The 14,643-nt window shown below is 49.1% G+C and overlaps 1 protein-coding gene across 1 annotated transcript in view; it reads left to right on the plus strand.

The window, feature by feature from the left end:
* Positions 1 to 14,643, plus strand: part of KCP (kielin cysteine rich BMP regulator) — a 106,611-nt gene that overhangs the window by 89,087 nt on the left and 2,881 nt on the right. The window contains exons 46-50 of the mRNA XM_081022582.1: positions 623 to 795; positions 2,578 to 2,689; positions 5,185 to 5,286; positions 10,312 to 10,476; positions 12,907 to 13,213. Coding sequence (XP_080878708.1) covers positions 623 to 795; positions 2,578 to 2,689; positions 5,185 to 5,286; positions 10,312 to 10,476; positions 12,907 to 13,213 — 859 coding nt within the window. The remainder of the gene's footprint in view (positions 1 to 622; positions 796 to 2,577; positions 2,690 to 5,184; positions 5,287 to 10,311; positions 10,477 to 12,906; positions 13,214 to 14,643) is intronic.

Raw genomic sequence — 14,643 nt, forward strand, 5'->3', positions numbered from 1 at the left:
CCCACCAGATGTCAAAGAGAAAAACAACTACCAAACTTTTAGAATACATCTGAAGGCAGCCTTGTTTAGGGAAGCTTTTAATGTTTAATAGGTTATTGTATTTTAGTGTTCTGCTGGAAGCCGCCCGGAGTGGCTGGGGAAACCCACCCAGATGGGCAGGGTATAAATAATAAATTATTATTATATTTCTTGCTGTAGAATATTCTGGTAGGGAAGTTGTCACGCTGCAGTTTGCATGGCTGCCGCTAGGTGGCGATGCCAGTGGCAGCATGACAACAGAACAGCAGGCAGCGCAAGGAAGCAAGTTAGCGGTTGGGTGATGGTTGACTCACCCAGATGAGCTGCAGTGGAACAGCCGGGACAGGGCAGGGCACCACTACAGCACCAATCCTGCTCTGCTGCCACCAACATCTGCCTCGGGAGCTTCAGAGGGAGAGGAGGAAGAAAGAGGCAATGGATTAGGAGCCACTGTCATGCGGTGGTTGGACCAGGACCTGGGAAACGGGATCAGATCTGCACTTAGCCCTGAAGCCATTTCAGACGCTCCTAAGATACAGTCCAGAAAGAGGGGAGCAGGAAGAATGCCGCCCTGACGCTCTCGCCCCCTTCCTATGTCCGGCAGGATGAGATGCCCACCCTGATCCCTGGCATGTGCTGCCCGCACTGCGTCCCTCGCCCCGCCACCTGCGTGGCTTTCGGCGACCCACACTACCGCACTTTCGACGGCAAGATGGTCCACTTTCAGGGCAGCTGCACCTACGTCCTGGCCCAAGACTGCGACGGGGGAGACTTCAGGTGAGACTGGTCCGTCCTACGGAGGGATCGGAGAGGGCAGGATTTGGGGGCGGGGAGAGAAGCGTGGCAAAGAGAACAAAGGAAGAGGGGACGTGCTAGATGGCAGTTCCACAGTTCTCTGGGAGCAGCCACCATAGAAGGCCCTGTCTGGGTGGCGGGACCGAGAGAGGGGACTTTCAACTAGCCTCGGCCTTTTAGATGTTTTAGATCAGTGGCTCCCAATTGGCTAATTACTGAGGACCCCCTAATTTTCAAAAGCCAAGCCACGCCCCCCCCTACTTTTGAAAAATTTTGTTAACTCTATGGCAGTTAGCTCTGCAAAACAAAATGTGGGGTAGTCCCTAATAAGCAAAGGGTTTTAAGTATACTTGACCCCCTAATTGGGAACCGCTGTTTTCAATGTTTTATTTATTCATTATTGGATGTTTATTTATTTATTATTAGATGTTGTTATTAGATGAGTTATTTATTTATTAGATGTTTCATTTGCCCAAAGACATATACAGTCATACCTTGGGTTACAGACGCTTCGGGTTGCGCAATTTCGGGTTGCGCACCGCGCCGAACCCGAAAATACTGGAACAGGTTACTTCTGGGTTTCAGCACTTGTGCATGCACAGAAGCGTTAAATTGCTTTTTGCGCATGCGCAGAAATGCCGAATCGTGTCCCGTGCATGCGCAGACACGGCGCAGCGGGTTGCAAACGCTGCGGGTTGCGAACGTGCTTCCTGCACGGATCACGTTCGCAACCCGAGCACCCACTGTAGTAGACCAGACAAGTGGACTGAAGATGGAATTACCGTCTTTTTCGCTCTATAACACGCACCAGACCATAACACGCACATAGTTTTTAGAGGAGGAAAACAAGAAAAAAAATATTCTAAACGAAATAGTGGATATATGATTTTTGTGGTTCATGCTGTGGCCACAGACATGTGATCTGACAGTGAGTTTGGAGTAGCCCAATGCAAAAATCCTGAGGATCCTTGTGGATCCATGCTTTGTAACCATGGAGGAGGGAAGGAAGGGGAACCATGGATCCTCTGCTCACGACTGCAGCAGATCCCCCCCGCCACCTGCAGGCATTCGCTCCATAACACGCACAGACATTTCCCCTTACTTTCTAGGAGGAAAAAAGTGAGTGTTATGGTGCAAAAAATACGGTATTTGAGGGAAAACACGGCTTCCCTGGAAAACGCCCACATGGTCTGTTTCCTGACGATGATAGAAAAGTCTTTGCTACAGTCCTGATCCGTAAAATTTAATTTGTTGGAAGCCGCCCAGAGTGGCTGGGGCAACCCAGGCCGATGAGTGGCATATAATTATTATTATTATTATTATTATTATTATTATTATTAGGCTTTATAGCTCATAACCTGTGCTTTCAATTGTTCCAATAAACGACCAGTAGCCATTAGATTTCTTTTAGCAAGAGAGTCGTCCACTTGCTATAGTGTGCATGCACACGAAAGCTCATACCAATAACAAACCTAGCTGGTCTTTAAGGTGCTACTGGAAGGAATTTTTTTATTTTGTTTCTGCTGTGATAAAAAGAGTTTTTGTGCAATGTTTATGATTCTATGTCTAGTAATATTGCCATATTTTTATATATCTTTTGTCCCCTTGCCTTACACCTGACGGTGATCGGTTTTCTTTGTTTCTTTCTCACTAATGCTAGAACACTTGTTTGTTATACATTTAATTTAAAAAAAAAACAACCACGTAAATGTAACAATATGTCGTGATAAAGAACTCCCTGTTTTCCCTTCCCCTCCTCCATAGCATCCACGTGACTAACGATGACCGTGGACGGACAGGCGTCTCCTGGACCAAGGAAGTGGCCGTGATGATTAGCGACACTACCGTCCAGCTGCTCCAGGACCGGGTTGTCATGGTGAGGGGCAGGAGGGAAGGGGCTGTGATCGGCTGCTCCACCCCCCTGAAGAAGCTCCTCCTCCTCCTCCTCCTCCTCCTAAGCTGGCTCTTGGGATCAGGGCCATCTTTAGCATATGCACCTCCGGGGTGCAAAGATCCACCCAGCGTCCCCAAATTTAGTTTAAAGGTAAAGGGACCCCTGACCATTAGGTCCAGTCGTGGCTGACTCTAGGGTTGTGGCACTCATCTCGGTTTTTTGGCCGAGGGAGCCAGCGTACAGCTTCCGGGTCATGTGGCCAGCAGGACTAAGCCTCCACTATCCAGTATCCTGTAATATTACATATGAGCCTGGACTACTGAGGAAGCCTAGGATGGCGAAACAAGGCTAATATTCCAGAAATCCTTGTCTTAGACTCTGTGAAAAGATTCTGTGGAACTGTAACAACCCTTCATGTGTATTATTGGACTCTATGAACAGACAGGTGGAATAGTTGTTTATTGCCTTGACATCTGGTGGGAGGGCGTTCCACAGGGCGGGCGCCACCACCGAGAAGGCCCTCTGCCTGGTTCCCTGTAACCCCACTTCTCGCAGGGAGTGCAAGAAGGGCTTTTACATTCGCCAGAAGCTCACCTCTGTCCTTACTGGTCCTGGAGTAAAGGTAAAAGTAAAGGGACCCCTGACCATTAGGTCCAGTCATGGCCGACTCAGGTTTCGGCGCTCATCTCGCTTTACTGGCCGAGGGAGCCAGCGTACAGCTTCCGGGTCATGTGGCCAGCAGGACTAAGCCTCTTCTGGCGAACCAGAGCAGTGCACGGAAACGCCCTTTACCTTCCCACCGGAGCGGTACCTATTTATCTACTTGCACTGGTGTGCTTTCGAACTGCTAGGTTGGCAGGAGCAGGGACCGAGCAACGGGAGCTCACCCCATCGCAGGGATTCGAACCGCCGACCTTCTGATCGGCAAGTCCTAGGCTCTGTGGTTTAACCCACAGTGCCACCCGCATCCCTAATTTTTTAAGGGGGGGCCAACTCAAAGTTTTTGAGCTTTTGGGGGGGAGAAAATCACTCGCCTGAAACAATGACGCAGTGGAAATAATAACTGCTTTTGTTTCCTGAGTCACTGGGAATATTTGACGCTATGGAGTAATAGAGCAATGGGGGGAGGCGGAGACTTTAGCTCCATTGCTTTTCACCACCGCCAATCAAGAGGGACCAGTATACAGTAGGTATACATTTGGCACCCCCTAGGATTCGGCGCCATAAGGAGAGCAGCAGGCAGCAAAAGAACAGCAACAAGAGAGAGACAAAAATTAGAAATCAAGACTCAAGAAAATGGCTGCGTGACTCGGCTCTTTTATGGAGTCACCCAGATCCACGCCCATCTCCCAGGTCACATGCAAGGGGAGATGCTCCAGACCAGTGGAACAGAAAGTTGCACTGACGGGATGTCCCCCTGCTTGTGCCCATTCTAGGGAAAGAAGGAATGTTGCATTTGAGTGCACCAATGGATTACATCCTACTTCTTCCTGTCCAGGGCTTTTACCCAAGCAATCGGAGGCTGTGCCTTCCTGAGAACCCATCTCTCCTCTGCCCTATTCACGCCTCTCCTGGTTCTGGTGCTGGGGTATGAGAGCTCACCAGCTGCGTGATAGCAGCACATTGTTTACATCATGTGATTCTTCTGATGGTACTGAGCGCGAGACAGGATGTCCTACGCTGTTCTCAAGGTTGTGTTCTCAGTGTAACTTGAGACCTTCCTGTTGTTGCTGCAAAGGAGGAGTGAGTGAGTTGTACGGAGGCTTCTGAGAGAGAAGTCATGATTTGTACTAGCTCGTGTACAGTCTGTGGAATAAAGTAGAATGAGTTAGACTACTTTCAGACTGTTTTCTTTCTTCTGCTGAGATGCAAGGGGAAAGGGAGTGTGCATCTCTCAAAAGGGAGGTGTCGCTTATTACTGATCTCCCTGGACTGAGCTAAGACCAGCCAGGGGCAGATCACCGGCAAGAGGCCCCAGTGCAAGGGAAGAGGAGTCAGCCTTTCCCGAGGGGGCCGATCGCCAACAAATGGTAGCAGAGGATGGCTGATGGCGGATGGCAAATGGTAGCAGAGACCAGGGAGAGGAGAGCTTGTCTCAGCAGCAGGAGGAAATACCTATGACTCTTCACCAAACTGGTTTCTGTCTGCCTCTTGGCCCCCTTCCTCTCCTGCTTCAGCTTCTGCCTCTGATTCTAGACTTCTCTCTGCCACCGAATCTCCCCTCTCACTAAACCCTGTTGCCTCCTCTTCTTCTGACACCTGCTCTTCCCAGTCTGCTCCCTCTTCCCCTGTGGACCACTCAACATCGCCCCACCACCGCTTCCTGGAATCTGAGCCTCCTTTCCTTGGGGGCTCCCCAGCTGGTTCTGCCCTCCATCTCTCTGCGTCCAACCAGCCCCAGCAGACCTGTTTCTTCCCTTCAGCCCCTGGGCCTGATCCAGCTGATTCTGCTTATGTTCTTGTGTCCTCTTCACCAGGTGGACTCCCAGATGGTGACCCTCCCGTTCCTGAAGGAGCCACACCTCTATGTGGAGCTCAAGGCCAGCACCCTCCTCTTGAACACCAACATTGGAGTCAAGGTGCAGAGTGGGATGGGGACATGATTTCTGGAGAACAGGGTGCTGGGGAGGGGGAAGATGCCATTTCTGTAGCCTTCTCAAGGAGTTGCATCTCCAAGGGATACAGACAAGCTGGAACATGCTCAACCCAAATGATAAAAGATCTGGAAACCAAGCCTTATGAGAAACAGAGAAGAGAAGACTGAGAGGAGATATAATCATCATCATCATCATAATTTATTATTTATACCCCGCCCATCTGGGTCGGTTTCCCCAGCCACTCTGGGCGGCTTCCAACAAAACACTAAAATACAATAACCTATTAAACATTAAAAGCTTCCCAAAACAGGGCTGCCTTCAGATGTCTTCTAAAAGTTTGGTTGTTATTTTTCTCTTTCACATCTAGTGGGAGGGCGTTCCACAGGGCGGGTGCCACCACCGAGAAGGCCCTCTGCCTGGTTCCCTGTAACTTGGCTTCTTGCAGGGAGGGAACCGCCAGAAGGCCCTCGGCGCTGGACCTCATTGTCCGGGCTGAATGATGGGGGTGGAGACGCTCCTTCAGGTCTACTGGGCCAAGGCCGCTTAAGGCTTTGAAGCACCAACACTTTGAATTGTGCTCGGAAATGTACTGGGAGCCAGTGTAGGTCTTTCAAGACCGGTGTTATATGGTCTCGGCGGCCGCTCCCAGTCACCAGTCTAGCTGCTGCATTCTGGATTAGTTTTAGTTTCCGGGTCACCTTCAAAGGTAGCCCCACGCAGAGCGCATTGCAGTAGTCTAAGCGGGAGATAACTAGTGCATGCACCACTCTGGCGAGACAGTCTGCGGGCAGGTGGGGTCTCATCCTGCATACCAGATGGAGCTGGGATACAGCCGCCCTAGACACAGAATCGACCTGCGCCTCCATGGACAGCTGTGAGTCCAGAATGACTCCCAGGCTGTGCACCTGGTCCTTCAGGGGCACAGTTACCCCATTCAGGACCAGGGAGTCCTCCACACCCACCCGCCTCCTGTCCCCCAAAAACAATACTTCTGTCTTGTCAGGATAGCCATTTTCAAGATAGCCATCTTCAAATATCTCAAGGGCTGTCCCATACGGAGCAAGCTGGTTTTCTGCTGCTCCAGATCTGGTCCAAAAAGAGAGTTCTTGTCCATGGGCCTCCATGCTGAGATATCTGAAGCTCTCAGTCTCCTCTTTTCCAGGCTAAACATACCCAGCTCCTTCAACCGTTCCTCATCAGGCTTCCTTTCCAGACCATTGCTTATCTTGGTCGCCCTCCTCTGCACACATTCCAGCTTATCAACATCCTTCTTAAATTGTGGTGCCCAGAACTCAACACAGGACTCCAGGTGTGGTCTGAGCCCAGGGTTCAAATCCCCACAAAGCCATGAAGCTCACTGGGCGACCTGGGGCCAGTCCCTGCCTCTCAGCCCAACCTACCTCACAGGGTTATTGTGGGGGTTAAATGAGGGAATGGGAGAAGAACCATGTGGGCCAGCGTGAACACCTTGGAGGGAAAAGGTGAGCTATAGAAGTGATGATAAATATATCATAGATCAGTCATAATACTGCTGTGTTCTCCAGTGTTAGAAACTCAGATATATATATAAGGTCATCGCCAAATGGCGCCTTAAACAACTCACGACCACACAGCGGCGTAGCGTGGGTTATCAGCACCCGGGGCAAGGCAAGTAATTTGCGCCCCCTAACCCGGGGCAAGGCAAATAATTTGCGCCCCCTAACCCGGGGCAAGGCAAGTACAGTAATTTACTCTCCCAAGCAGCAGCAGCAGCGAGGCTTCTCTTTCCCCCGCGCTCTCCTGGAGCTGCCTCTTTTCTTTCCTTTTTTCCCTTTCTCCAAGGCTTTTCGCTTTCTCTCCTTAATTGATTCCTCCTCCACACCGCAGCGTTTCCTAGCTGCTTCCCCCCCCCCTTCCCCTCTCTCTCCTCCTCGCTCTGCTTGCCTTGCCCTGCACCGGCAGCAGCAGGCGCAGCCAGACCCCCGCCAGCCAGCCCGCCCGCCCGCCCACCCGGCTTCCTCTCCTTTTTTTGCCCGCGGCAGAAGGCTTCGCTCTCCCCCTTCCGCGACCTCCTCGCCAAGCCGAGCGAGCGCGGGCTCCCTAACCCGTGGATTTTAGTAGGGGCAGAGAGCTGCTAGTGCGAGCGCCCCCCCCCCCGCCCATGTTGCGCCCGGTGCGGCCGGCCCCCCTGGCACCCCCCACGCTACGCCACTGCGACCACAATACTCATCAGGCTTAGCTACCAGACCCTTGATCATCTGGGTCTTTAAAGATTAGAAGATGGCTCTCACATCTCCTCATTTCCAGGATAAACATATCCAGCTCCTTCAACCATTCCTCATCAGGCTTAGTTTCCAGACCCTTGATCATCTTGGTCGCCCTCCTCTGCACACCTTCCAGCTTGTCAACATCCTTCTTAAATTGTGGTGCCCAGAACTGGACACAGGATTCCAGGTGTGGCCTGACCAAAGCAGAATAGAGCGGGACTTTGACTTCCCTTGATCCGGACACTAGACTTCTGTTGAGGCAGCCTAGAATAGCATTGGCCTTTTCTGCTGCTGCATCACACTGTTGGCTCATGTTCAGCTTGTGGTCCACCAAGACCTCTAGATCTTTTTCCCGTGTACTGCTAGTGAGCCGGGTGTCCCCCATCCTATATTTGTGCATTTGGTTCTTCCAGCCCAACTGCAGAACCTTAGCAAAACAACAAAAAACCTATGATTACGTGAAACATACTCAATAAACACACAAGACGTAACCGGCTGTATTTTTTAATAAATAAGGTATACTATTCATTGTATCGAATTGTAGATTTCGGCAGAAGTCTCATAAAGTTCAACGAATGGATCAGTTCATTCTATAGTCAGTTCATGCATAAGATCCATACATGTATACGTGTCTATTCCACTACTATGCTATAAGATCCACTATCCTGTAACATTACATATGAGCCTGGACTACTGAGGAAGCCTAGGATGGCGAAACAAGGCTAATATTCCAGAAATCCTTGTCTTAGACTCTGTGAAAAGATTCTGTGGAACTGTAACAACCCTTCATGTGGATTATTGGACTCTATGAACAGACAGGTGGAATAGTTGTTTATTGCCTTGACATCTGGTGGGAGGGCGTTCCACAGGGCGGGCGCCACCACCGAGAAGGCCCTCTGCCTGGTTCCCTGTAACCCCACTTCTCGCAGGGAGTGCAAGAAGGGCTTTTACATTCGCCAGAAGCTCACCTCTGCCCTTACTGGTCCTGGAGTAAAGGTAAAGTAAAGGGACCCCTGACCATTAGGTCCAGTCATGGCCGACTCAGGTTTCGTCGCTCATCTCGCTTTACTGGCCGAGGGAGCCGGCGTACAGCTTCCTTCCGGGTCATGGGGCCAGCATGACTAAGCCGCTTCTGGCAAACCACAGCAGCGCACATAAACGCCGTTTACCTTTCTGCCGAAGTAGTACCTATTTATCTACTTGCACTTTGACGTGCTTTCGAACTGCAAGGTTGGCAGGAGCAGGGACTGAGGAACGGGAGCTCACCCCGTTGCGGGGATTCGAACAGCCGACCTTCTGATCAGCATGTCCTAGGCTCTGTGGTTTAACCCAGACTATAGAGTTAAACTAAATAACAAAAATCAAAAATTTAAGGAAAAAGTTAACCTAGAATTGAACAAAGCCTTAAGCTAAACATAAGGCAACAGATTTCAGATGGTTTATCCTTTATAAATATCAAACTCCTGAGATAAATACAGATCTTTTAAGAAAGAAATGTATTGGATTTTTAGATTTGGTTCCTTAATTCCGTCAGGTCTCAATTCTTATATTGACTTCAGTTCCTTCTTATAATAATTTCTTACAACTCTATTTAATATTATTCTTGTTATTCTTTACAAACCTTAGCAATCCCACCCTTTCTTTGAACTGGATGGTTTGCCCCTTTAAAAATTATTTCACCCTACAGTATAAACACCCTATATCAGTCTTTAACATCTGCAGTCAGGAGTGTTTCTGCCCTGTTTTTGAGTTTGTTTAAAATCTAAAACAGCTTATCTCGTTTTCACAGCCAAGTCCTCAATTTCTTATTACTGCTGCTTGGCTCTCTCAAATAGGGCTATGTGCAAAACTTGTCCAAAACAAACCTTTTTTGTAAACTCAGGGAAGCGTTTCAGCCCTGCTCTTGAGTTTGTTTAAAATCATTGAAGGTTTATGTTTTCTCTATTTCCTTCTGAGGAGACTGATTAGTTCAGTGAAATGAGGTTTGTAACCGGCATCTTGTTAAGGCTTTGCTCAATTCTAGGTTAATTTTTTTCTTAAACTTTTTGATTTTTGTTATTTAGTTTAACCCTATAGTCGATTACCGTATTTTCTGCTCCATAAGACACACTTTTTTCCTTCTACAAAGTAAGGGGAAATGTCTGTGCGTCTTATGGAGCGAATGCGTGGTCCCTGGAGCCGAATTGCCCAGGGGCAAAAAGCAGATCGTGCTTCTTTTTTTAGAAAGAGGGAAGGAGGTTTGAAACAAAACTACTGAGCAGCTGATCAGCAAGTGATCAGGAGGGAGATAAGGGACTCTAGCAATAAAGGAGGCTGCCTGGGAGGGGGGAGGTAAAAGCACATGGATCCTCAGGATTTTTGCACTGGGTCACCCCAAATTCACCATCAGATCACATAGCATGTCCATGGCTACAGCCTGCACCAAAATAACCACGCACCCACTGTTTCTTGGGGCTGCAATGGTGCAAAAACGTGGTTACAAAGCACGGATCCACATGGATCCTCAGGATTTTTGCATTGGGCTACCCCAAACACACCGTCAAATCACATATCATGTCTGTGGCCACAGCAGGAACCACAAAAATCATACAGCCACTGTTTTGTTCAGAATATTATTTTTCTTGTTTTCCTCCTCTAAAAACTAGGTGTGTCTTATGGCCAGGCGCATCTTATGGAGCGAAAAATACGGTACTTCTCATTTCAGGGATTTTCATTTGTTTTGTGTAATTTCTTGGTTCCGTGACTGTCTTTTCCCCACTAGGTTCTATGGAACGGCCGCTCCCACCTGGAGGTCAGCGTCCCCGGCACATACAAAGGCCACACCTGTGGCCTGTGTGGCAACTTCAATAACTATCCACAGGACGACCTGCGCCTCCGTTCCGGCCACCTCACCTTGTCAGAGGCGGCTTTCGGCAACAGCTGGAAGGTAACAGCAGCAAGGGGGTGGGTGGCAGGGGCACAGCTGTCAACTTTTCCCTTTTCTTACGAGGAATCCTATTCGGAATAAGGGAATTTCCCTTAAAAAAAGGAAAAAATTGACAGAAAGCAAGGAGGAATTAAAGAACCTTTTAATGAGGGTGAAAGAGGAGAGCGCAAAATATGGTCTGAAGCTCAACATCAAAAAAACAAAGATCATGGCCACTGGGCCCATCACCTCCTGGCAAATAGAAGGGGAAGAAATGGAGGCAGTGAGAGATTTTACTCTCTTGGGCTCCATGATCACTGCAGATGGGGACAGCAGTCACGAAATTAAAAGACGCCTGCTTCTTGGGAGAAAGGCGATGACAAACCTAGAAAGCATCTTAAAAAGCAGAGACATCACCTTGCCAACAAAGGTCCGTATAGTTCAAGCTATGGTTTTCCCAGTAGTGATGTATGGAAGTGAGAGCTGGACCATAAAGAAGGCTGATTGACAAAGAATGGATACTTTTGAATTATGGTGCTGGAGGAGACTCTTTGAGAGTCCCATGGACTGCAAGAAGAGCAAACGTATCCATTCTGAAGGAAATCAGCCCTGAGTGCTCAGTGGAAGGACAGATCCTGAAGCTGAGGGTCCAATACTTTGGCCACCTCCTGAGAAGAGAAGACTCCCTGGAAAAGACCCTGATGTTGGGAAAGATGGAGGGCACAAGGATAAGGGGACAACGGAGGATGAGATGGTTGGACAGTGTTCTCGAAGCTACCAGCATGAGTTTGACCAAACTGCGGGAGGCAGTGGAAGACAGGAGGGCCTGGCGTGCTCTGGTCCAGGGGGTCACGAAGAGGCGGACACGACTAAACCACTAAGCAACAACAGTGGGCAGGGATACTAGACCCCAGCCATTGGGACCACACCGGACGCCGCCTTCCATCGAGACAGACCCATTGGTCCATCTAGTGGTGACTTCTCTTTCCATGGTTCATTCTACATATCACAAATCCCTGCATATTTTACAAAAACCAAAGCATTCGGTATTCCGTGATTACATCCATCTAACTTTATTTCCACTGTTGCATTTATCATTATGATAAATTCAATTTATCATAAATTCATAAAGGATTATGAGGAAATTAAACAACACCTTACGGGTTGTATCCAATACCATCAATTGCATGAAGCGTTCAGGACAGATAAGAAAAAAGGTTTCTCAAATGAACCTTCATTATTAGAAAAAGTGTTATTACAAAACATAACTAAGGAAATATCAAAAATGTGTAATACATTATTGGAGTGGGAGGTCAAAGACGAACAGGTCAAGGAAGTAATGATCAAGTGGGCTTTAGATATCTGGAAAAACATTGGGAAGAACTATGGAGAAAGAACTGGAAATTTACAGCCTGTGAAGTATTGAGGGGAAATCTAATCAATATGTTTTATAGATGGTACTTAACACCTACCAAAATAGCTAAGATGTATAAGACAAAATAGGGACGCGGGTGGCGCTGTGGGTAAAACCTCAGTGCCTAGGACTTGCTGATCGTATGGTCGGCGGTTCGAATCCCCGCGGCGGGGTGAGCTCCCGTCTTTCGGTCCCAGCTCCTGCCCACCTAGCAGTTTGAAAGCACCCCTAAGTGCAAGTTGATAAATAGGTACCGCTTTATAGCGGGAAGGTAAACGGCGTTTCCATGCGCTGCGCTGGTGCCGGCTCGCCAGAGCAGCTTCATCACGCTGGCCACGTGACCTGGAAGTGCCTCCGGACAGCGCTGGCTCCCGGCTTCTAGAGTGAGATGAGCGCACAACCCTAGAGTCGGACACGACTGGCCCGTACGGGCAGGGGTACCTTTACCTTTACTTTTATAAGACAAAATACACTGTTGAATTTATCGTAATGCTGCCAGTGTTTTCAGGTGTACACAATTTCTCCCCATATATTCAACAAACATTTCCCAATCTCCTCTAAACATATGTTCTTCTTGCTCTCTTATTCCATATGTTGTCTGCAAGCTGCACATATTATATATATATATATAGTTTTTTAACATATCATTTTCAACAGTAATTAAACATACTTTTACATCTTATTCAATTTTTTTGACTTCCATCAATCCTGTCTGAAAATTTTCCAGTCTAATCTCTTAGTATGCATTTCTTATCTTCCCTATTACATTTCAAACTCCTAAGCAATATCTCTATCTTTTTCTACTTGGTAACGCTTCGTATATTTCTCCTTACAAAACTTCTTGTAATCCTACTAGCGTAATTTGTTGATTTCAAGCTGCACATATTCTATCAACTTAAGTCGCCAATCTTCTTTCATTGAGTCCTCTCTCGTTTCCCATTTTGGGGCTCCATCCCCAAGTCCTTAGGGGTGTTCGGTTGCTGGACCAGGTGGGCTCCCTTGGTTATTCTGACATCCTTCTGTTTCTTCCGGCCCAGGTGACCAGCGCCAATGCCACTGGACCCTCCCGCTGCCCCGACGCGCAGGACGTGGACCCCTGCAAGGAGTCTGGCTACCGCTCCCGGAAAGAGGCCAACGCTCGCTGCAAGGTCCTCAAGGCGCCTCCCTTCGAGCGCTGCCACCCTGCCGTCCCGCCAGAGCCCTTCTTCGCCTCCTGCGTCTACGATCTCTGTGCCTGCGGAGCGGCCGCGGTGGAAGACTGCCTGTGCGAGGCCCTAGAGGCCTACGCCGCCCAGTGCCGACAGGCAGGGCTGGTGCTGCATTGGCGATCGCCCACGCTCTGCGGTGAGGAGGCGAGCAAGGTGGGAGGGCAGGAGGGTGGATGGGAGGCCCATGGGCATAGATGACCCTTGGGGTCCCTTCTAACTCTACCATTCTTTTCTTTTTTTAATCGTTTTCTTTAATACAGCGATACCTTGGTTCTCCAACGCGGGTGGCGCTATGGGTTAAACCACAGAGCCTAGGACTTGCCGATCAGAAGGTCGGTGGTTCGATTCCCCGCGACGGGGTGAGCTCCCGTTGCTTGGTCCCAGCTCCTGCCAACCTAGCAGTTCAAAAGCACATCAAAGTACAAGTAGATAAATAGGTACTGCTCTGACGGGAAGGTAAACGTCATTTCCGTGCGCTGCTCTGGTTCGCCAGAAGCAGCTTAGTCATGCTGGCCACATGACCCAGAAGCTGTACGCCAGCTCCCTCAGCCAATAAAGCGAGATGAGCGCCGCAACCCCAGAGTTGTCCGCAACTGGACCTAATGGTCAGGGGTCCCTTTACCTTTACCTTTAGATCAAGACCACCCCCAGAAACATCATACATCTAACACAGAAGCGGTGTAACCCAAGACCACCCCTCAGATACATCATACCTACATCACAGAAAAGGCGGTCTACAGCAGAAATCTGAGTGCCTTGTTTATCCCAGAAGCGGATTAGTCATGCTGGCCACATGACCCGGAAGCTGCAAAGCGAGATGAGCGCCGCAACCCCAGAGTCGGTCACGACTGGACCTCATGGTCAGGGGCCCTTTACTACCTTGGTTCTCAAACTTCCGTTTTGGAAGTCCGTTCCAAAACCAGGCATATGCCTCCTGGCTGGGTAACCAAGGCTGAACTTTGTAGTCCTGCGCAATGTTGCTTAAAAGCTGCCTGCACCTTTACCATTTACAGTGGTACTGTCAGCTTCGTTCCAGGGCTGACAGGGCCTGGGCATGAGAACAGACAGAGATAAGGACACTGGAATGTGAGCTGGAATGTGAGAGGGAGGAGGGGCAGCCTAGCAGCATGGCTTCAGAGAACAGAGAGCAGGCAGGCAGCAGATAGCAATGGTAATCTGATCCCTGAGCGTAGTGACCAAGGCAGGGGGAGCCAGAGCAGATATACACAAAATACGAATCTTAGCTCAGAAACAGATGGAGAGAGGCCAGGAATAGCCAACCCCAAAACTCGAAGGCGCGAAAAGGTCAGTGAGAGGAGAGGGAAAGAGCGGAAGCGAAAGGGTTTTTTCCACTGTTGGACGAAGAGGAAGGGGCAGAGTTTAGACTCGCCAACTGCGAACTTGGAGTCAGACACCGAGTGAAGGATCTCCGAAGTGATTTATGGGTTTGAGCAATAAACCTGAGATAATTACTGCCGGTGTCTCGCTTCTGTGGGAGAGCCAAGCCATTGCAGGTACCTCGGTTCTCCAACTTAATCCGTTCTGGAAGTCCGTTCCAAAACCAAA

Source organism: Podarcis pityusensis (genome assembly GCF_964106645.2).
Source record: "Podarcis pityusensis genome assembly, chromosome: 10".
Lineage (NCBI taxonomy): Eukaryota > Metazoa > Chordata > Lepidosauria > Squamata > Lacertidae > Podarcis > Podarcis pityusensis.